The 24,469-nt window shown below is 41.9% G+C and overlaps 2 protein-coding genes across 2 annotated transcripts; one reads left to right on the top strand and one right to left on the bottom strand.

Annotated features, from left to right (window-relative positions):
- Positions 1 to 15,225: 15,225 nt before the first annotated feature.
- On the top strand, positions 15,226 to 19,904 carry si:dkey-19b23.8. The gene is made up of 3 exons (XM_031749365.2): positions 15,226 to 15,486; positions 17,164 to 17,874; positions 18,073 to 19,904. The coding sequence occupies exons 1-3, from the start codon at positions 15,471 to 15,473 to the stop codon at positions 18,156 to 18,158; spliced, it is 813 nt and encodes a 270-aa protein (XP_031605225.1). The 5' UTR covers positions 15,226 to 15,470; the 3' UTR covers positions 18,159 to 19,904.
- On the bottom strand, positions 18,696 to 24,195 carry si:dkey-19b23.7. Its single transcript, XM_031749364.2, has 8 exons — positions 23,907 to 24,195; positions 23,515 to 23,586; positions 23,365 to 23,436; positions 22,100 to 22,293; positions 21,775 to 21,844; positions 21,494 to 21,659; positions 21,031 to 21,228; positions 18,696 to 20,852 (listed from the first exon to the last, which is right to left on the bottom strand). The coding sequence occupies exons 1-8, from the start codon at positions 23,919 to 23,921 to the stop codon at positions 20,737 to 20,739; spliced, it is 903 nt and encodes a 300-aa protein (XP_031605224.1). The 5' UTR covers positions 23,922 to 24,195; the 3' UTR covers positions 18,696 to 20,736.
- Positions 24,196 to 24,469: the final 274 nt, after the last annotated feature.

Raw genomic sequence — 24,469 nt, 5'->3', positions numbered from 1 at the left:
GGCTCTTATTTTGAAGGCTGTGGTCACGTCAAGTTTCTCCTGTTTACAGATCAGCAAAGCCTTTTTTTTTTTCATGTTCATTCATAATGTGTCACTTAAACCAGCAGCCAAAACGGATGTAATGGCGGAAGAGTGTATTAACGGCTCTTTTGCTTTGCATCTGACATTTACCGAAATAAAACACAAACACGGGTGGGCGGTGGCTTTTTTCTCAGCCGGTTGTGACACAGGGAAAAAACTGCCAGTACCGTTTTAACTTCATACTGGGTGGGCAGCCTCCTGCAGGTCTGTAAAGTCGCCCACTTCCTCATTTTGAAACACCCAAAGCTCTGAAGCAACCAAACCCCTCCCCTCCTGAGAGTCCACACGCTTGCTTGTTGCTTGTGAAAATCCCACCCATTATCTGCTCTAATAAAATTATGGTTGCTATATATAAAAGCAAGGGAGAGGAGGAGATGCCAGTATGAGACCTCAAACCAACAACCTTCATATCATTGATCTGCCTCCCTAACCTTTGACCTTCTGGACCCAGACAGTCACCAGTTAGTTCTGCAGGCCCATCCTGATACAGCGGGCTAAAACCACCTCTGACAGTAGTGTCACACTTATCCTTGATAACAGTTACCTAATTAATTGTCAAGCATCATTTGTGAATGCCTCTGTAATGAGTGACAAAACAACAGCTAAAAAATTCCTTTTAAGCTTATCTTCCCTGTGTTTCACACAGACTACACAAAAACTACAGCTGGCTTAGTCATGTGTGAAATCTGGTTTGAGCTAATAATTAATGAATGATTCAGCGGTCATCTCAGCTGCTGTATAGTCTCACAGTAAGGCTTTCTAGCCTGAGCCTATATGTTAACTCTTTGCATGCATTACAGTATAAATAAGAGACTGTGGTGTGCTTGAGGGCTAAAAATAAATTTTGTTAGCGATTTGTCACAGTACACGGCTCTATGCGGAGTAGAGGGTGGGGAGGAAATGAGGAGAGAAAGGGGGATTTTGCTGGGCTGGCTTCAAATTTGTTCTCCCGAAGAAAAAAAAAAGGCAGCCTATGTGTCTATTAATAGCTGCAGCAAGACTGTGTGGCTCTTTAAGGCTGACTAACGGCTCCTTTCATACGACGCAGGCAGAAAAGCGGAGCGCTGCCAGCGTTTTCATCAGCGGCCTCTCTGGAGCTGCTGATGACGTGCTTCAGACGCCACTGACCGTTTTTACAGACGCACTTGAGGACTCACAGGCAGTCAGAAGCAAAAACACTGCATTAGTCAGTGCAGTGTGAGTGGGAAAGAGGCCACTGATTGGGCTCTACGCCGCTGACAAATGCTACAAAAACCCTGAAAAAAGGATTGGTGGTGCGCAAGAACTCAACTCTCATGTCATACTTATTTAGCTATAGATTACTACTGGTGTAGAGAAAGTAATAATACAAAAGCAGTCTGCAATGTCTTTACTTCACAGCATTTTTAGCTTGGGCCCTGCAGCTTATTTGGCCAGGAGCAGCTTATCTTAGGAGAGATTTGTATACTTTCAGCCTCTGCCTAAAGGCAACAATATTTATCTATTACAACATCTAAAGTTCATTTAAATTACATGTTTGCTTGCTAGTCAGGCCAATATCCTTTTATGGGCAAGTCTTGAAACTTGGTAGCCAATTTGGATTAAATTTAGGCAGTCATGTGAAACTATAATGTTTAATTTCAGAGGTCACTGGGACACAAATGCATGGAAGTTTCAGTCAACTCATCAAGGCATGATTTGAACATGATTTTTTAACTGGTTCCTTTTTTGCTCTTGGATTGGCTCTTTGGGCACAGAAGCAGTACAACTGCCATCTTTAGCGTTGGAGATTTCTTCCTTATCAGGTTTCTTTGAGTGTCACGTCTCATAACGTGCCTTTATACCATCTCTGGTCAAGCTATCTTCATTTGTTATGCTAAGCTAAGCTAACTGGCTAGAGAGAGAAACACGATCTTCTTCTCAAATAGTTCATAGAAAAAAGCAAAAAAACTACACTTTTTCCCAAAATGTCAAACGATATCGTTGAAAATATTATAGTTGAACATGAGTTAATTTTTTAAGTATCTTCATAAGGCCTTGAACACACAAGCCCACAGGCCTAGAGACCGGTTAACGTCTACTGGTTATAAGAGAAACACATGTATTCTGTGATTAGTCGCTACAGTTTTCTGGCTGTCACCAGGTGAAATCAATCAGAAAGAGCATACCAGCAAAAACCTTCTTGTAAATGTTTTGGTTGCTAGCAGATTGCCACAGTTGACATGACTAGCCTGCAAAAGACTCTCCATTTGCTCACTGAGTTGTAGTGAAACTTGAAAAAGTCTTTATTTACGGTTCATGTCGCTAGCAACCTACTAGCGACCAAAGCAGATTGCAGCAGCACCTCCTTGCAACTAATTTCATGGAGGCAGCAGAAAACAGTTGTGAAATATACACTTTTTCCTAGTGACCAGCGTTTAGTCGGGGCTCCCTGACCACCTGTAGGCCTGTTGACTGAGGCTTTAGCAATGAATATCACACAAATGCTTGCTAACTGCAAGGAGGATGCTAGATGGTTGCTGTCTGGTCTCTAGGCCTGAGTGACATTTCTTAAACTCCACTGGTGGCATGAGCACCACTTTTCCAAAACAAATCCCCTCATTAGGTTTACATAACAGTGACTCACAGCTTGTCCTGCTCATTAAACCATTTAACTCTTTGTCGTCCTTGAAGATGCTGCTCACATCGAAATGACGTTTGTCATCATAAGACAAGGATGATCACTCAGACCAACTGTATGTGGTAACGTGCTTCCCTGTAAGGAGGTAAGTGAAAACAATCTGCTAAAAGTACCACCCCACCCCACAGCACAACACAACACAGTCACAAGATAGCCTCGCTGCAGGAGTCAGGCTATTCTTTTAATTTGTAGCTGTCAATACAGACATTTGAAACATTTTCCCATTTTACATCACCTCCTCCAAGCTCAAATAAAGTCAAGCAAATCTAAATATGATGTCATTATAAATAACTAACAAAGTTCAATAAAAAAAGGAACAAAAAGAGGAACATTTTTGGTTATGACCAGTGAATGACCAGTAAAAAAAACAAAACAAAAAAACTGCACAGAATTTCATAACTGATCTGCTGATGGATCATCAAAGGAATGTAATGCACCAAAACACAATGAGCACTCACTGAAAGCTCCTTCCTCTTCAACAAAATCCTTCTACTGACATATTACTGCCATATTGTGTTACATTGTACTATATTATGCCAAACAGTCCTTTAGAAACAATGAAATAAATAGAGATGGTTGCATTGATTTTGCAGATATTTTTAGATAAAGTGTCAAAGACACATTTCCGGGAAGTTGTTTAATTTGGGCGATATCCAGAACATCTCCGTCATAATAGCTGGCGCCAAGCTACAATAAGGGTTTTGATCTCTTATGACCTCATTTTAAACCAGTGATGCTGAAGCACAATTTCACATGGGAACAATGTATTTATTATATTGGTTTATGCTAAAATTGGAATAAAATGTATCCATTTGTTTTCCACTTTATTCATTTACACATTATAGCTATTCTTTAACGTCTTCATGTGTTGGGGGTTAAACCCTCTGAGGTTTATGCATTCACTCATGATAATCCTAAACTGACCCTAACTTTATATATGTTGTTTAAGAAAAAAAATGTAAATAGGCTTTGATGTCTGTAAGAATCATTATTTTCTTTGATACCAGATTGGCAGGACGTGGAGGAATACTGTAAAAACTAGTATTACAAACTCTGATTGCACAGGGTAGAGTTGATGTCATCATCAATGATGACTGACCTCATAGAACTAATCTAGAAGTCTTGTTGAAGCTATTTTTCTTGTCTGTCTACAGAAAAGAAACAAGGGAAGGTAAGTATTTAACAGCAGTTATAGTGCATCCGACATCCTTCTGGCCACTCTACCATACAGGCTTGATTGCTGGAGTGCTGCAGACATGGTTGACCTTCTGGAAGGTTCTCCTCTCTCCGCAGAGTAACGCTGGAGCTCTGTCAGAGTGACCATTGGGTTCTTAGTCACCTCTCTGACTCAGCCCCTTCTACCTCGATGCTCAGATCGGCTCAGTGGTGGTTCCAAACGTCTTCCACTGAGGCCACGGTGCTAATTGGCCACCTTCAGTGCTGCAGAAACATTTCTCTACCTTTCCACAGATCTGTGCCTCGATACAGTCCCGTCTTGGAGATCCACAGACAATCCCTTGGACTTCATGGCTCGGTTTGTGCTCTAACATTCACTGTCAGCTATGAGACCTTGTATAGACAGATGTTTGCCTTTTTAAATCATTTCCAAACAGAATTTATTACAGGTGGATTCTAATCAAGATGTAGAAACTTCTGACAGATGATGAGGGGAAACAGGAAGCCCCTGAGCTCACTTCTGAGTGCCATGGCAAAGGCTGTGGATACTTATGTACATGTTATATCTTGTTTTATATTTTTAATATATTTACAAGAATATTATGCCAACTTTTATCACATTATGGGGTATTGTGTGTAAAATTCTGAGGTGAAAAATATATTTAATTCATTGTTGAATAAGTCTGTAACAAGTGAATACTATACTATACTTTCCTGATGCGCTGTATGTACGTCTCCAAGGTGATTACTGTGAAAAAGTACCACCTTTTATGGCAAATACAACTTTTGAGAAAGTTAAAAATGGTCATTCTCTTTAACTGGTAAAATTGTACCATTTTTAATAGGGACATGATGCAACTGTCACTCGCTCTCATCCAGCAGTCGCGAGCACGAAAAGAAGCCAAGGTCTTCTGTTTAGAACTAATGAATAGAAGACGTCTTACATAACACTGACATTATTCACACCCCTGAATAAAAAGAGAATTGATGGCATTTTTATGCCAACTTCAGAAGGTCAATATGGAAAAAGCTTTACAGTCAAGCTCTGTTAGCGTCATTACACAACCGGGTGTGCTGCACGGCCGTTTTAAGAGGACGGGAAGCATTAAAAATGGTTTCTAATGGGACATTAAATATGTTGTAAGTTGTTTAAAGATGTCATGTACTCAGACAGTATCCTGTTCAGGGTGTAACAACACTTTTCAGTGATAGTAGCCAGGACAGGCTATAGCTACAAATCTAGAAGCAGGTGGGTTTTGACAGAAACTATTCTTGGCTTTGAGATAAGCGACTGAAGCAATGAGGGTGCAGGATACAGGAGGGTTATTGACATATGATGTGGTAGTACTTTTCTAGGGTTACCTAGGCAACTGGAACTTGCATATCTGCTAGTGTCCAACCATCAGCTTTAAAGCTAAATGCAATAAATGAATCATTCGCTGTGTAGATGTGGCTTTAAGGGCAAAAGTATGTTAAGGCAGTGTGTAATAATCCCATCTTCATTCTCACCAGATTCATCCCTGTCTTACTGACATTTTGAGAAATCAGACTGTGACTCATGAGGTGCAATTATTTTAACGCACTGCTTCTGCATTTTGGTTTAGCTTTGGTTAAATTCTGTCACGTTTTGTTCCTCTGACTTATTGACCTCATTTCAGGATCAGACGATTTTTAAAAAATAAAACCTTATAACTGAAGGAGGTTGTACTTTCTTTTTTCCATGACTGTATACGGATAAGGCTTTAAGCCTCAACGAGTTGTGATAAACACGGTAACTTTCGCAAAAACATCATCGGTCTCATGGTCTAGAATTCAAAATGGTTATCACAAAGATAGCTGGACGTGTTTTTCTATAAATGTGTTCACATTTTGTTTCCTGTTTCTGGTGACCGATGACTTCATTGCTCACTCATGTGGTTTGGATGGGTGGATCTTGAGAAAAGGGCAAAGAGTTCTTTCTGCACAAGAGAAATTTTTGATCAGGCCCAATCACACACACAGACACACACACACACACACACACACACACACACACACACAGGCCTTATGAACTAAACATCATGATTGCCTGTCAGTAGCTGTTTCCCCCGTCCTCCCCCATCTTTATGTCTGGGACTTCAGATCTGGAACTGATCTTTTAATCCAGCTCTAAGGAAGGAAGTGAAGCTCGTTCAAAAAATGTTTACTTTAACAGTTCAAACGTGGGTCTTAACCATGTGACCTGGATTACTTTTCATTTAATTTAGCCATTGTTTCAAACAGTAAGACAAACAATAGCTTGATGAAATCAAGTTACACTGGAAGTACACTGGAATTCAGTTATAGTCCACTCACAAATAACGGTAGCCAGTACAGGAAGCCACCTCCTCTTCCTGTTTAGTCTAAATTCTGATTGGTCCCTGAGCTTAAGAGCATTTCCATAACAAAGCAGTCAACACCATATTCATCAAGTTCTAAAAAAGAGAAAAATAAGCATATGCTGAAATAAAGACAAAACAAAAGAGGAACCAGAGATTGAACCTGCCTCCTTCAGCTTCCATAAACTCCATTTTTGGACTTTTTGTGTGTGTGTTTTCAAAATAAGTGCCCTCAATAATAAGCTCATGAGAAGGAAAGCAAAGCCCAGTTCAGGGAAAGTACTGTGATAAAACCTATTCAAGTGGCTCAGTGTCTTTTGTGGTGCTTATCAAGAATAGGTCAATGAGAAGTGTCTAAAAAGACTCAAGTTTTATTTTTTCCGGGATGTTACATAATTGGCTAATCTCTCTTTTTGGTATAAAGTTTCATGGTGGACCAAAATGCACAAGAAAGTCTTGAACATACACCTCATGATATAAGGAATTCCCCCAGACAAACCCATCTTCCTGTCTGAGCTAAGGGAGTTAAGCTTAATCTGCACGAGTTTTTTCAGACTGAGCAGGGAAGAAAAAGGAAATGACATCATCAGCAGACTGATGTAACCCTCATGTAAAAGATTACTAGATGAGTAAAAAGCAGACATGGTGTCATTTCTTCTGCTCCACACGGGCCCATTAAAATGCCTTATTAGGACATCTGTGTCGGAGCGGTCGGCTGGCAGATGTTGGTTTTTGTTGTCACTTGTTTTTTTTCGGTCAGCCTACCTTTCATAACATCCCTCACACAGCCCTGAGTCATGTGATTCCTGTGAAGGTCAGGTCACTTGGCTACTTCCTCGCCATGGGACTCTCGCCTAGTGGGATGCTCAGTAGAAGATTAAACAATAGCCCTGCAGGTTCATTTTCGGGAAATGATAAATAGACAACTAGCTTTCCTGTAAATCAGAGAAAGAAAGGGATTTATTACTCTGGCGTGCCTCCATGCCGGTGTCCAGGTACAGTAAGATGCAATTATAGCTCCGGGTTTCACATGGTAAGCTGCTGGCAAACCCTAAATCTGTGCTGTTAGTCTGGGATAAATTACAGCTTTCAGTCCCAACACAAACAACTAAGTGTTATTTATAGACCTGAGTCTCATATGTCTAGTCCAGTGATAACGCTTCTTTAAACCTACCAGCTTCCCTTTCTGATTCCAGGTCTGTCATGAGGTACATTTCTTGTCACCCTTTCAGCCTAAATTAAAGGTCAAAACTGAGGTCAACAGAGTTTACAGTCAACAGCAGCATATGTATAAACGTGTTGCTAATGCAAACATGCCTTGATTAAATATTGAGACTATTCCTACCGGCCCTGCTGTCAAAATGTTAAGCAGTCTCTCATGTTTGCACACAAAGGTAAACCTGATAAGACTTTGAAACAACAAACTCTCTGAAGTTGTTTGTTGTTGCTAATTTATGCTGCTTTTACAGTGTACTAAAAAATGCCCATGAATACAAATATAACACACGATAACATTTAAACCACTTGCCTAAAGTTGTGTAAGCCCCCTACCTCTCTTTTAAAAAGGCTTGATGCTTTTTTAAAGACGTTTACACAGCACTCCCAGGTCTAACATTTAAAATTAGCATGTCATGTTAGCATTTCTCTCAAAGCACTACTGTGTTTTAGGTGAGGGTGTAGCCCTACATATAGCCACAGTTCTCACTATGAAAGAGTTAACATACTGATATTTAGCAATAATGTTTACTGTTTTTACTATCTTAGTTATCTTTGTTAGCATGCTAACATTTGCTAAATAGCACAAGTGCTACATCACAGATTAGCATGTAGTGGAATAAGATGATTTTGGAGCTTGGATTTAATAACGAAACAACTAGATTTAATGGTTTTGAAGCATCTGTACATCTTTATTATGAACGACTGTGTGAGATATATGACTTTTTTTGGATAAACAAGTCCCAGCAAGATAATAAATTTCAATCTGGCTTTTATAGAACTCACTCCATTGAAACAGCTCTTCTTATAGTCTCCAATCAGCTCTGCTAATATTAGACTGGACCCCAGCATTTGATACTGTTGATCATTACACTATGCTTGACTGGCTGACATACTGGGTGTATCAGGGTCAGCTTTGGAGTGTTCTAATCATATCTGTCACACATTTTTCTCCTGTAGCTACTCCTAAGTCCTCTTCCACTTCTCTCATCTACGTTGTGCCACAAGCTTCTGTTTTGGGGCCTCTACTCTCTCTGTTACATCTGCTCCTTCTTCAGCATATTTGGAGTGCTTTTAACTATAACTGATAACTATCTCCTGCTTAATGAAGAGAAAACAGAAGTCCTTGTTTGTGATCCCAAATGAATTATGCCTTAATCTTGATCTCCTTGCTACGTTTGCTAAATCTTCTTTAAGGAATTTGGGATAACCACTATTGCTTTACTTCTCTGAAATGGAAAAACTGTTATTCGTGCCTTTATTTTGCCATTCTTCATATTGTAATTTATTGTTCACCTGTCTTAACAAAGCTTCCTTGGAATGTCTGCAGGTTATTCAGTACTTAGATGTTATAAAAGTCCTTTTAGAAACAAGTTTTGCCACATTGGTAGCCGTCTTGGTAATGTCTTTATGTTATTTGGGCAACTGTTTTTAATTCTTATTTAAATTTCATTGGTTAGTAGGACATAGAACAAGTTGTAGAGACTGACTAGTCAAATCTGACCCATACTTTGCTAGCGCTGTCCCAAAATAAGATTTTACGAAAACTTTTCCTCCTGGGTGTTATAGTGCCATGTGAGTCTTTAGAAATTTCTCTGATGTTATGCTAGATAAAAACTATATTTGATTGTATTGTGGTGTTAACCTAGCAAATACCCTGCTATTTTCACAGGCTACAAACAGTAAACATCAGCTCCATAAACATCCTGCATTTCCATTAAAGCCTGCAGCCTGTGCATGAGGCATATCTTAACTACAAACACACTGAATTACATAAGCTAAGTAACATCCTGAGGAAATTACCTCTCCCTTAAAACCTAGAGTATGGGTGTTAGCTTCAGGCCACAAAAAAAGAAAGAACTAAACAAAGAAAAGGGATTTGTGTGAGATTAGATAGATTTTCAAGTGGCTATACAACAAATATGCCGTTTTTAGCCTCCACAGACTATACATTTGTGATGTTTCAGTCATTCTCATATGCTGAAACACCTCATTTCTTCTCTTCCGTCTTCTTAAACCATTTCCTATAATTTTGGTTAAATAACAGTAAAACCTGACTCTGAAGCCAGACTGTAAAACAAAGCCCCACCAGTAACTTCTTTTGAACAGAGCCATTTCCCTCTGTGAAACCAGAAGCCTGTTTCACTTGTCCAGGAAGGTGTGACCTGAAGCAGATAAAGGATTTGTACCTCTTGATTAAGTCACTCTGAGTGAAAGAGCACCTGTCGTCACTTCATTGTGTCAAACCCATGAATGTATGTAAATAACTGTTGGACTAATTGCTTCACTTTTATTGCGCCACAGAAATTCTGTGTTATATTCTTAATGAGTAAAGTGAGGCCATAATACTGATACTAATTACCAGTCCAAATATGTGATCACTGCAGTTTTGTAAAAAAAAAAAAAAAATGTATTTAATATTTGTATTTAATTTATAGTTTTGTTTTTGTTGTTGTTGCATTAGGATGTTGTGACCCATCTTTTATGTTATATTAATCTTTTGTGGTTTAATGTTATACCTTTGTCTTATCAGCACCAAAAAATGGAAAACAAGCTGATTAAAGTTATCCATTAAAGGTAATTAAATGAATAAATGAACATTAGTTTTCCCAGATTTCATCAAATTTCACTTCCTGAAACTTCACAGAGAACGAGATACTTGTACAACCAGGGCTTCTGACTCAGGCTGTTTTCGTACTTTTGTTTTCAATAGCAAAATGAAAGCATTCGTCCCAGCTAAGAGTACATTTACACTGAATATATCAATTACCACTTCTATTTCCATTCCTCAAAGTCTTTCATATAACAATGTAAAAGCTATAAAACTCATTCAAACTCGCATTAGATGATTATTTTCCTTTTCAAAGAACACTGTGTGATTTTGTGCATGAAGAAATCTGAAATAATCACGGTTATTTACAGATGTCGTCTTATCAGTGTCCACAAATTGCTGATCATGTCTTAACGTGCCAGTATTATTGTCTAGTCATGCTTGTTGTAATCAGTTCTCACCAAATGAGCAAAGGTTAGAACCAACGCCTCACCTTTTCATACCTCGCTTTAGTTTTGTTATTGTTTGCTTTTGTTTTATTGTCGTTGGCTCCATGTACAGAAAGTAGGAGATAATTGAAATACACTTTCTCTCTTACCTTAGTATAAAAACAAGACTTAAGAAAAGATAAATGACACTTAAGGGAATATGTAAAAATCAAACCTATGCACAATAGTGGCAGTGGTGCAAGTGCAGTAACAGACATGCGCAGCGGCAGCAGCAGGAATGACAGTGATGCAAATGGTTGCAGTAAAGATGGCCTTTATTATTAGTCCCACAGGTGGGAAATTTGTTTTGTTACAGCAAAAGTGCAAAGTTATGTAGCAGAAATTAGAAAACACTGGAATGCAATAAAATAAAATAAAATACTATGTACAATAGAATAAAATAAAATAGAATAGAATAATATATACAATAGAATAAAATAGAAATACAAATACTATATACAACTGAGTAGGAAAATACAAAAACACAACTTCGTCAGAAGAAAAATTGCACATATAGCAGTCTTATTGCACATGTGTGGGTTTGTGTGTTTGATCAGCTGCAAAAGTCTTTATTGTAGAGTCTGACAGCAGTGGGGAGGAAAGACCTGCGAAATCTCTCCGTCCCACACCGTGGGTGCCGCAGTCTCCCACTGAAGGAGCTGCTCAGTGCCTTCACAGTCTCATGCATGGGGTGGGAGATGTTGTCCATCAGGGATGACAGCTTAGCCACCATTCTCCTGTCACTCACCACCTCCACTGGGTCCAGAGGGCCTCCCAGAACAGAGCTGGCCCTTCGGATCAGCCTGTTCAGTCTCTTCCTGTCCCCAGCAGAGATGCTGTCAACTGTCAAAGACAGTTGGCAGCCTTAAAAGATTTGAATGTGTTGATTCCTTATGGAGTCCATAATGTACAAGCATACTCGCTATAACCCTCCACTTCACAGGCAAATCATTTAGAGCAGCTAGTCTAACATAGAGCAGCTATTCTAACATCAAAGAATACAAGTTATTGTTTTTCTCTGTGCCATGACCCAGCCCAGTCATCCTGACTATTCTCAAGACAACTCAAGAATGACAAAGTTATGTAAGGCGTCTCTGATGCAATTACAAAACATGTCTTACTTGATCACACTCGTCAAACAGGACACTTGTCATACCATACATGGACAAAAAATCTACTCCTATCATGTTGTCTATTGTAGCAGATGTTTCGCAACACAACAGACCGACCCATAAATCTATAGTTACCATTCCTGTTTTCATAACTCCACGCCTCAACCAACTTCCCCTTGCAGGTGAACTTGTTTATCACTGAACACAGTTTACCAATGCGCTCGAGTGAAGAAAGCGGGCTGAAAAAGGCGCTGCTGTCACACTGACATGATGCTCGCATTTGGATAAAATGGATTTTGGAGGTTTTGTGGAAGCATGATGTGATTCCTGGTCGAGCAATTAGCAACTAGTTGCAAACGACAAATGTGATACAAAGTAACAGATACAAAATACAATATGTTTCCTTAAATGTAAGTATAATGTAAATGCAGAAGCTCTACGTTAAATGTATTAATACCATTGAAATGTTCTCTTATAAAGACTTTTGAAACAACCAAATAAATAAATAAACAAACAAACTGGTAGGCTAATTAAAATTCTCTGCAACCATATTTTGAATTACTCCCCCAGTAAAAAGATGTTAGTGGTGCCTTTTGTGCTCTACGCTTGTTTTCATGTTCCGAGTCTATTGATCGCTTTAGTGAAGTATTTTTAAGAAGACTAAGAGTCTACCCCCATAATAATAGCTCTGTGGGCCTTCATAGGAGTATTAAATGCGAATGTTAGCATGTTAACATCCCTCCAGTGACAATACCACTAATATTTTGCATTTACAGAATATATTTTAGAAGTCATACTGAACACATTCATTTTGCAATTACTGAATTGAAATTCTTCCCTCCAAGAACTCAAAGTGGTATTACTGCAAACTGGAAGTGTTTACGAACCACAACAACTCAACCACAAAGTGTCATTTATGTCAAGTTGCAGAGCGGGTTCACCGCATGCTGAGATGCATAATGCATAAAAGTTGCCAATGCTCTGCTGAGTCAGCACTCCAAACCCGCTCTGGGATTAACATCAGCATTAAAGCTGTGCACCGGGAGCTTCTTGTTGTGGGTTTTCATGCCTGAGCAGTTCTTGTATTTGTAATTTAAAGGTGCCCCAGTGATTTTTGTACATATCGTCCACGTGAACTTGAAGGTACTAAATAAAAAGCTGTCTTCAGTAAATTTCATAGAAATCTATTCAGCAGCTTTATGGAATTCTTAAAGAGAGTTAGAGTATCAAAACTTGGAACACTGAGTCACTGAGCATCATTTTTCATATCTCTGGGTCATTTCAGCACGTTATTTTGTTTCAGTATATCTTGTACCTGGAGGGTTTCAGCCTTGGCGTCAGACTAACAGGTAGGTTACTTCAGGCCAGTGTGATGCTCGGCATCTGACAAGGATCGTTTTAAGGTAAAAGTTCACAGCATTCTTTTTAGCGTTCTTTTTATAGTTCTTGCTGCGATAGAGGCTGAAGGAACCACTATCGCTTCAATGGGACTCACAGATAGCAAACTGGAATGCAGCCTTCATTGTTGACCGCTGCAGATAGGCATCAATAAATGGCATTTGATTTAGAGCACTTGGAAAAAGGAGAACTGGCCATAACACAGCTCTACCGTGAATGGATTCAGGTTTACAGTGTAATTTTACTTCCTTAAAAGTTTTTGTTTACAGAGTTTCCAACTACAGAGATGGTCCATCTCTTGTCTTTATGAGGCTGCATGACAACGAGGACAGAGGTTACAAACAATCCTGTAAATAAGAGGGCAACTCTCATAACAATTTGTTCCCAGTGAGCACAGGAACCTGTTCTTTGGAACAAAGCCTGATTTCGAGTTTCAAGTTCACTGGAACTGGAATGACCTTCAGGTCTGGGTCACTCATTATCCATATCTATAGTTTCTCCTGAATCCTGTCTTGGCTCAGCTGTGAAGAGTGCTGACTTTGACCATTCGAGCAGCTGCTTTGTTAATGAAGTGTTGCAGTATCTTGGACTGCCCGTTCTCCTGAGGATGCCTTTGTTTGCCAACAATGACTTATAATTACCCCTTCAAAGACTCACTAATTGGTTTCAGTCACAAGCAGGAGTCGGGGGATTTGAAATAAGAGGCGCCAACTGGTTTCTGAATAACTGGGTGTGCCTGTATCCGCCAGAGCCGCTGGTAATCATGTGGCTAATTGTAAAATCTAAAGAATAATTTGTCTTTGATTGCTGGGGATTGTCATGTTTTGTGTGGTGTCCCATCCTCTCAAGCGGAGGACCAAAGAGGCAGTATCTCCAATGCAACATGGTGCAACATGCCTTTACATGCTCAAGGACTGCAGCTGCACCCCTTCCTACGGGACGTCTTGGATGGATGCTGAGTCTGTTGTTGCCTCCCGGTGTAACATACGTAGGTGGGTGGGTGCATGTCTGAGATGATCCATTATGTCACCAGAGCCCCAAGAATAGTTTCAGTGTGTCCCGCTAAGGTACTGAGGCAAGTGTGACGTCCAGAACTTAGCTGTTGTTGGGCCAAACCCAGCAGAAACAGAGGCCCCACTGTTTCACAGCGTCAGGCACACCCAGCCGCACACACACACACAAATGTACAGACACATGGAACCGTTTAAAGTTTTCCTCTGCCACTGTTCGAAATGCCCCCAGAATAAACACCCGGAGCAGATCTGAACCAGCGAGGCCAACGATCCTCATTAGAGAGAGGCTGTGACGCAATGCGATGGTAATGAAAGGTAGTGGGTTTCAGATGTTTGCTCAGTGTGGTATTGCACATGTGGTTAAACAAAGAAATGTGAAACTGCTGGAGAAGCACGGTGACATGAAATATCACAACTTTTTCTTTTTTTAGTTTCACAAGTCCCTACTTTTGGAGTGAGGAAATGACAAGAAATATAGCAAGTCTTAATCTTCTTCTCCTTGGATCATCATTCACTTCTTCTAGATTTCAGCAAATGAAAAAAGCAAGACTGACAAAAATAAAATAAAAATAAAAACTGAAGAACAAGGTGTGTGAACTGGCTATTTCAATCTGATTATCTTTGGATGTTTGACCTTTACTTGGAAAAAATGAGCTCTCTAAAAGTGGGAACCTGGACCAAAAAGGGAAATTTAGATAATCAGATCATTAATTTCCACATCTCGTTACTAAATGTGCAGGATTATATTTGCATGATAACCAACTGGGTCAGTAGATCAGGTTGCCTGGTTAAATAACGCTGGTTTTGATTAGTCTGTGAACTGTAGAGCTTTTTTTTTATTATTGTTTTCACCCATATTCTAAATACTGTGAAAATATTATTATTTCTAGGGAAGTGTGTGTAAAAATGACAATACTTCCCGTTGTGAGAAAAATATAAAAGAAAATCCAGGGTACTTGAACGCGCTGATACTACAGTGAAATGTAAATAAGTCATAAATTAAGACAACAGTTCCAGTAAGTGAAACCGGGTCTATTGTTGCCCGCCCCGTCTTGCCTGTAAATCCCTCTCTCTTATAAATCATCGCTACTGCCCTGTGGCCCCCACCACAGCACCCCCGCTCTAATGCTCGGACGCAAACGCTCGTCCGCGTGTGACGTGCTCGCGCCTACGCTGTTTAAAAACGGCCGTCCCACGGGCGCTCGCCTCATCCAACGTTTCAGAGAGCAGAGAAGAGAGGTGTGAGTCAGTCAGCCAGCCAGACAGTTCTCTAACCGCACAGATTTCACACAGAGAGGAGCTTCGGAGTTGCTTTGCGGTTACAGACAGCCGCACAGTTCTGTGCAGGATTGCGGATTTCCACCTGCCCGAGATCACGGGACGCTACGCTTCACCTGAGCAGCACCAAAACGTCGTTTGCATGAAACTGAAGCCAGGTAAGTTTCACCTCCTAACAAGTAATTTGGTTGTCTAATAGCGCTCTAAACGATGTATAGAAAATAACAACAATTTGATAAGTGTTGAAACCCTGCTGGGAATATCTGCTGAACAAATATGGGAGAGTTTTCTCAAAGCGTTTAGCAAGTTTTAAGCCCAAGTTTGGAGACACGTCGGGTCTAGCCGAACCCCGCTGCAAAATCAGCGCTTTTAGAGTTATCTCGTTTTTTCTAATAATATTCACTTCGCTGGCTAACTTTGAGTTATTTTCAATCATCTTTTAGATTTTGGTTGTTAATTCGGCTTAGATGTATTGAGCGAAGAACTGAAGCAATTGGTTACTGGCAGTCTTTTTTTCTTATTTTCTACAAAGCAAGCATCACAACGCCTACGTGCCCCTTATTTTGAATGGAGGGTTATTCTGGGCATCTATGAACGTGTTCTGCGTGAAATAAACAGGCTCACATGCTCAGGGTAAATGTAAACAAAATGTTCTGTCCACTTCCAGAGACTGTAGATATTTGCATGAGCTATTTTTATATTTGCCTGCGCGAGAAAACGACAGTGTATTCTGATGCACGTGAAGTGTTACCTGGATGGAAACTTTGGATTACATTTCTCTGATTGTGCGTCAGAGACTTCGGTTAAATGCAAAACTGCCCGTCCTGCCTGTAAGTGTCTCATATTTGTGTGTGTGTGTGTGTGTGTGTGTGTGTGTGTGTGTGTGTGTGTGTGTGTGTGTGTGTGTGTGTGTGTGTGTTGACCCACACAAGTAACTGTACCTGTCCATGTGTGCTCTGGTCATATGTAACTGTACCAAAACCTGCAGGTTTGGGCTCTACCCTGGCTGTACTGTAGGCTGAACCTGCAGCTCTTTCATGAGATGACACACTTTCATAAGCATGTCATTGTGTTGCGGGAAAAATGCTTAGGTGGGGGGGATGCAAAGCTGTTTCCTGCGCAGGGGTTTGAGCAACAATGGCCACCACCTTAGAACAGTCGGCGGTTCTCTGTGCGAGTCACTTCTGAGGAGGGAGCTAGGATGTTGAAAGAATGGTCAAGAAAAGGGAGAGGAAAAAATATAAGGAGCAACACAATGGAGAGCAGGCAGCTCTGACGGTTTGTAGGATAGGAGAGACAATGGGTGGCCAGATGTGATTGCATAAGACTTTGACTTTTTTGTTTTTCTGCAAGGTCACAAAAGCCTTTAAGTCCTCCAGAAGTGGTGATATTAAGTTTGCAATGCACAGAGTTCATTTTGAAGATGGCCCTAGTGTTTACCTATGTCACTTTAGCTTTTTTACAGTAATCTTCCATTTGTTCTGGCACGTTTCCAGTTTCCTCATTGTGTTTGTTTGTTTCTTAAGAGTACAGTGACAGCAAAACCCAAGGCAAACCTGTCTGTAAATATTTAATGGGTGTTGTCTGTCTGTAGGGACTGAATACTTTACTGACTGTGCAACTTCTGTAACCAAACCTGTTTGGTGACTTTGTCTTTTTCCTATTTGCGAGTTGTGATGACTTGTCTTCCTTTGCATTATAAGTGTATCTTCGTTTTTGTTACTTAATTTCTTAGAAAGTACATAGCCTCTCATTTTGCCTTATTCACCACCTACTCGGCTTATCGGTCGTCTCTGAATCTGCTAACGTCACCGTCTTCGCCTGCCTCATTTCAGATAAAAGCAGTGGATGCAGCCACGCTCCATTTAAAGGAGGGTGGAAGATTGGGAGACGCGCTGACGAGAACCAGATTACGACTAAAAGTTCCAAGCCCAGCCTGAAACGCATCATGTCCCTCGGCACCTTCCACCTCATGCAGACCCTGAAGAACTCCCCCGCCGAGCTGCGGCGCAGATTCCGCCGCGACCGTACGGAGTCCTTGTCCCACGGCGACCCTCTGTTCAAAGTGCACTACCTGGGGACGGAGAAGATCTTTTCTCTGGACCGGGAGCAAGCAGAGGAGGCCATTTCTCACTTGCTGGAGGGTATCGCGAACGGGAAGAAGCTCAGGAAGGATCACGCCCTTGTCGTGCGGCCCAGATACGTCGAGGTCAAGGAGCTGAGCACGGGTCGGCAGCTCACAAAGACCTACCTGCAGGACATTGCGTACTGCGCCGCCGACACCAACCGGCCCAATGTTTTCTTGTACATCTGCAAGCACCGTGGGCAGCAGCTGCAGTGTCGGGTGTTCTGGTGCAGCCGTGCGGAGCGGGCACGGGACATGACCACCTGTCTGGGACTTTCCTTCCAGCGGGCAATGAGCGACTGGCAGCAGACCGGCGTGGCCACAATGCCGTCGGGAGAGGTGAAAGGAAAACTTGCAGAGGACTCGTCCAATTCTGCAGTCAAAGCAAAGAGCTCCACGCTGCCGGCCGGTCTAGGAAAAGGTGAGAATTCAGCACTGCCACATAAAAGTTCTCAAGGTAGCCTTATTTGGTGCCAACTTACCCAAACAATCACACAATGTGCTACTCTCAGATAATGACAACCTAGGCCTGTCTAGAGGTTGGCTTTCACTGTTAATAATTCAGCTGCAGTAGCCAAGCCTACATCCCTAACTCTCTCCTTTTCCTTTTCCTTCACAGTTCGCTGGAAGAAGAGAAGCTCCGTATCCCGCAGCCCCATGAGAGCCATCACCAGGAGAGGATCGTCCTCCGACAGCTTGAACTGAATCCTGTTCTTTTGTTAAAATTTTTTTTGTTTCAAGTCTGTCAGATGTGGGACCACTTTATTAACCCGATGACAACTTCGTTGAAGGGAAGAAGCTGATTGCAAAATACAATAAAGACCACAGTGGATGTTAATGAGACATGAGAAAGGTCCATTTTTGGATATAAGGACTGGTCATGGGTGGATGCTGGCGTAATCAGTGAGGACTTGGAGTTAGAAGATTTTTTTCTTTTTGACTCGCCAGAGTTGCCTTTGGACTTTTGCGAGCACAGAGTCCAACACGGCACAAGATACTGAACTGTGACTGGCCGCAAGGCTGTTTGAGGACTAGACTGGGACATACCCAAACTGTCTGTACTGGGTTTTTTATTTTTGTTTTTGGGCTTGTTTGAAGTTCTCTGTTTGATGCTGAAGCCACCAAAGACTTTGATCTGCTGGAAAGAGACAGTTAAACCAACCAAGTACCTGCTCTTGGCCAAACAGTCCACAGGCAAAACTGGAAAAACACCACGAGAATCTGGAAGTCTTTTTTTTTTTCTTTTTTTTTTCCTTTTTCAAGATTTATTTATATTTAAGTGACACATGTGACAGGGTCATGAAGTAGTGTTATTTTCTTTTTCAACCTGTTCCATTAATGAGCTTCTGTTGTTGTTGTTTTTTTTCTACTTTTGTAGTTGGATGAACAAATTTAAGACGACAAAGACAATGCGGGCATGTCATACCAAAGTAAATTTGCTTTCTATTTCTATTTTTTCCCTTTCCCCATCAAGTCTGTGATATGCATAATTAGTCTGAGCACATTCTAGTCCTTTTCAAGATGATCTCACTCAGGAAATTGAAGTTTTATTGATATGAGGTCAGTTTTCAGTGTAATGCATGCCGGAGGGAAAATGGACATTATCAGAATAGAGGTCTTAGTAATAATAATAATAATAATAATGATAAAAAAAAATCTCTGCTTAACCTGCAAAACAAAAAAAAGGTCCTAATTGTCTTTAGCAATAAATATTTTGCATTTATGTGAGGGGCGGGGAAGCCTCAGCAGTGACTTGCGGGTTTGTTTGTGTCCCACACTGGGAACACTGTGTTCCTGTGTGAAGCCTGCGTGAGGAATGCCGGGCCATGCACCTGCATTCCAAATGGGGGGGAAACTTGAGATGAAGGGTGGCGGCGTCTTTCTTTCCTAGAAAAACCCCAAATTCTTCTTGTCCATCCGTGACTTTGCATATTGAGCAGCCTTGTCGGTAAACAGCACGGCGTTTACGGCGTGCTTTTTTTAAATTGCTCCTTCACATCAATAAAAGCCATAAAAGGTGCCGGAGTCCATTTAGAGTGACCGTTCTGGTCACACACGTGTGCCGTGTTGCATAAGTTGTGCCATGGTGGTAATTTCTATCTCTAGGTTTACAAACATGAGAGATGGGAGGATTGTTGGTGAAGCCAGAGGTTACAGTTAACTCCATTTTGTGTTTTCTGACCAAAACTAAGCTACAGATGTCTTTTCTTTTTAAATAGGGAAGGTATTATTTTATTTTATTTTTTTTCCTGACTGATGTGCCACCAGGTTGTTATCGGTTAATTTTAACATGATGTACCTGACTTTTTAATTACAAACGGCACAAGCCTCATCTCAGAAAAGGCGTCGATGTGCCCGCTTTTAAGATGTATTTAACAAGTGTTCTGTTTTTATGTTGTCGTACATATTTAAATATGCGTTTTATGGAATATTAAAAGTTTTTATAAAGCATTTGTTTGTCTGTGCTTTTTGTACTCGTACTACTCTGGCCCTCCATTAATCATTCTGTTTCCAGGCTTCCAGTTTTAAAATGCTATATTTGGTCTGAAGAAAACTGATTTAAGTATGTGGGGGTGGGTGGAGAGGAAGAGATTGAAGGTTTTAGGGGTTACGGGACAGCACTTTCCGAGGTCCTGGGATCTATTTAGAATTTTAGTCATGTGACTCATTTCCCAGGGTTATTTCTCTAGTTCTTGCACGTTGTTAAAGTCTGACACCCGCAACCAAAGGTGATTCATCTCCATCTGCATGGGTTACTGCAGCGTGTGAGAATTTCATGCCTCACTTTGGGGGGAAAAAGTGAAGTCCATATATTTTGGACTTAATTTTCCTAATGATACAGAGCTCACCAATAGCCTGCTTCTGCTTCCTTCCTATTTTTTACCATGGCATGATTTACAGTTCAAAATGATCCTCATTTCTCTCATACTAGGCTTCGTGCAGCCCCTCAGTTCATCCTCTGCACCAACAAGATACTTTAGCCCCTCCCCCTTTAAGCCATCTTTCTCTTGATTGGCTGCCCCTTGCAAACAGAAGCACCAAGCACATAGAGCACTCTGATTTCTGAGCTTTTGGCTCGCAAGGATTACTAGTCCATAAGGTGGTCTCATCATCTGAAGGATGTTTAGCATGAGCATCCACCAGTGTAACAGTGTCTGTGTAAACATAAGCATCAAAGACTCCCTTTAGACCTATCTGCTGTATTTCTGTCCCTACATTAATAAAAGGCCAGCTAGGGGGATTTTATCTTGATGTAGCTCACAGTGTATACAAACAATCAGAATCACTCTTCTGCAGAAGAGCCCTGCACCGTGGCTCTGCTGGAGCTCTCTCTAAGTTGCTGTAATTCGAGCAGGGAGTGTACATGAAGATGCCTGAGAGGCTTCACCTCTTCCACCACTGAAAGGAAGAAAAAAAGAAAACAAAACATCATCACGGACATTCAGCAATGCTCTTAAATGATTATGTATCCAAGCTAAGTATGTTGGGAGAAAGGCTTCAGGTTTCATGCCTTTAAAATATAGCTAAACAGCACCACCTGCTGGATTAGTAAACCAAGCGCGACAAAGGTTCGCACCTTTATCATAGTGCAACTCGTCCCGGTTGCCGTAAACCACGTACATCTCCAGGAAGTTAAGGAGAGCTCCCGTGACGAGAAAGCGTTCGGCGAGAGGAAGACTTTTGATGTAACGCATGTCCAGGGCGAACGGGTTGGACGGAGAGGGAACGGTGCAGAGGCACACCAGCTCACTGACAACGTCCCACACACGAATTGCTGACAAAGGACAAAAGAAAGAAAAGTTTTATGTTTTTATTGTGAGCTGTCATGCACTGCACATAAACATATATGCATTAACCAAAGCACTAGGAGCCTTTTTCCACGGCCCTAATCCACCGTAAATACTAATCTCCGCGAGGCTCGAGCTGCAGCACAGACACATCTGCATCTGATTTAGCTCATGGAAAATGGTGTAATTATTGAATCAGTGCACTGAAACAATAACTTTCTCCTGTTAGGATTCCACACATTGTTTCCATACCTCGCGTCTGCCAGTCTGCAATGGACTTGAGTTTCATGGGCGTGTCTTTGACCATCGAATCTGTGCCGCCGATGTTGACTAGGCGCTCGTGATTGGAGCGTATCCACGCGTAGGGGCGTCCGTATTTGACGTAGCCGGCCAATAGAAACAGAGTACAGTTCACCTCCTGTTAGAGGGGGACAAAGTGTGGGCTGCAAGGCTGAGTGAGCAATTTAAATAACAGAGGCAAGACAAGAACGCTTATACTGGCTTCTGCCCATCGCCTCCTTGCAGGTACTTACGGGTACTGCTATCTCCCTTTCACTGGGAGACGCTGGGAGAAGATGCTCCTCGATGCAGGCCTCCCTGTGACTGCAGAAAGAGCTCGAATGATTTATCGGTTTCATGCAAACTTGGAGAGCCAGTAGGAAGTTTCTACACATACTTCCACATAAAAATACTCTTATATGTATCATTTTTTACCCAGTAAGGAGGAGATTACTTTCCACGATGCACAATAAAAAATACTGCAATTCTTAAAATGCCTCAAACAACCCAAGCTGACCTCTGAAGCCAAGCACATACGTGTTACTATCCACACGCACACACAAACTTGCAGTCAATCACCTGGCAGTCTGTGGCTGTGTCTTGGTATGTGACTGGGAGTCTCGTGGGCCCGGAGGCTCCCCGGGCAGGGGGGAGCTACTACGGCTGGCCAGACTGGGAGAGCTGCTGCTGGGAGAGACATCACTGCTGTTACAGCTGCTGGTGGAGGAGTAGGAGGAGGCTCTGGACACCATAAAGCCTGGGGAACGCCAACCCTGCAAACAAAAATAAAATGAAGGGAAGAGAAAGCTTCTGTAGTAGTCATAGATGTGCCCTAGATAAGACAGTGAGACAGTGTGCATGTTTCATTTGGACTGTACTGCCAAAAGTATTCACTCAACCATCCAAACCATTGAATTGTGTAAAAATCGAGCACCTAGACATGCAGACTGCTTCTGCAAACATCTGTGAAAGAATGGGTCACTCTCAGATCAGTGAATTCCAGCTTGGTACTGTGATAGGATGTCACCAGGCCAGTTGTGATATTTCCACACTGCTAAATATTCCACAGTCAAGTTTTAGTGGTAATATAACAAAGTGGAAGTGGAAGAGCGGGTTCAACGAATGACCTCCGCACATAGTCAACAACTTTCTGCAGAGTTAAGACGTGTTCTGTGGAGTAGCGAATCACACTTCTCCATCTGGCAATCTGATGGAAGAGTCTGGGTTTGGCAATTGCCAGGAGATGATACTCGATGGTGTCTGACTCCACTGTGCCAAATGTAAAGTTTGGTGGAGGGGATTATGGAGTGGGGCTGATTTTCAGGAGTTGTGCTCGGCCTCTTAGCTCCAGTGAAAGGAACTCTTAATGCTTCAGCATACCAAGATATTTTGGACAATTTCATGCTTCCAACTTTGTGGGAACAGTTTGGGGATGGTCCCTTCCTGTCCCAACATGACTGCACACCAGTGCATGGTGCAAGGACCATAAAGACATGGATGAGAGAGTTTGATGTGGAAGAACTTGACTGGCCTGCACAGAGTCCTGACCTTAACCCGACAGAATACCGTTGGGGTTAATCAGAGCGGAGACTGTGAGCCAGGCCTTTTCCTCCAACATCAGTGTCTGACCTAACAAATGTGCATGTGGAAGAACAGTCAGAAATTCCCATAAACACTCCTGAACCTTATGGAAAGCCTTACCAGAAGAGTTGAAGGTGTTATAGCTGCAAAGGGTGGTTCGACATGGGATGTCACTCAAGCTCATATGCGTGTGAAGACAGATGAGCAAATATCTTTTGGCAGTATAGTGTATATAATCACCCAGTTTCTCTACACAAACTCACCAGATCCTCATTAACAACTGTCAGCAGCAACTCCTCTTTCCCCCTGAGCCATGGCTGGAAGTATTTAAAACCCTGCAAAGGAAGCAACGTGATTTTGTGATTTTGGGAGAGATGAGCAGAGCGTGCACGCACATGTTGGTGTGGCCAAACCTGCAAGGATCCGAGCAAAGCAAGGTCACCGAGGAAGTGCTGCAGTTTCCTCTTCTGCTCCCTCTCTCGTTTCTGCTCACACATGCACACAGACAGCACAGCGATCTGGACATAACGCTAAAAATGACGGCACCACTCCAGCGGGCATCAGCACCCTCTCCCTGCCTAGTATCATAGCAACACTTGCAACGCCTCCTCCTCATCCCGCAGGAGCACCCCGCATCCCCATCAATAACAGTGACAATAAACCCTCCGTTTGTGAAATGAGTCAAAGCACGGACACATTCTGGGAACAAAGAGGGAAATACTGATATAAAAACGGATCGGGCTGCTCTAAAATCGCACTGATTCACAAACCCCTCACAGCTCATCATGAGGTAAACGGTACTCACACCGGAGCTGCTCATCTTAGGCCAAACTGCGGACGTCGTCGTCTCCCTCACAGGCGGGCATGCTGTGCTTCTATAAGCTGCTGCATGTCAGCATTGAGCCGTGTATTCTGCCGCTTAACGCCACTTCGTTTCTGGATGAACGCTTACAGATTTGCACAACGAGCCTCGGCTTTCAGCGGGTGTTGCCTTTTGTGGTCTGTCAGTAGCATCAAGTTGGGGGCAACGGAAGCCCCTAGCGGCCGCATCGGCGTACTGCAAGTAAGCTATAGAACTGATGCTTGGAGGACCATTTGAAATGAAGAAAATGTTTTTAACTTAACTCACTGGTCAGTTCATTAGGTACACCCTTTCGACCTCTTGTTAATATATAAGTATCTAATTAGCCAATCACATGGCAGCAATAGAATACATTTAGACATGCAGTTATGGTCATGGTGAGCTGCTGAAGTTCAAACTGAAAATCTAAAGGGGATTTAAGGGACTCTAAACATGCCACGGTTGTTGGTCAGAACTGATGATCTTCAGAGGTCTGAAAAACAGAAAATGTCCAGTGAGCAGAGCTG

The sequence above is a fragment of the Oreochromis aureus genome, linkage group 3 (assembly GCF_013358895.1).
Source record: "Oreochromis aureus strain Israel breed Guangdong linkage group 3, ZZ_aureus, whole genome shotgun sequence".
Classification (NCBI taxonomy): domain Eukaryota; kingdom Metazoa; phylum Chordata; class Actinopteri; order Cichliformes; family Cichlidae; genus Oreochromis; species Oreochromis aureus.
The sequence above is the reverse complement of the archived record's forward strand: the minus strand, read 5'-3'. Positions and strand labels throughout refer to the sequence as shown.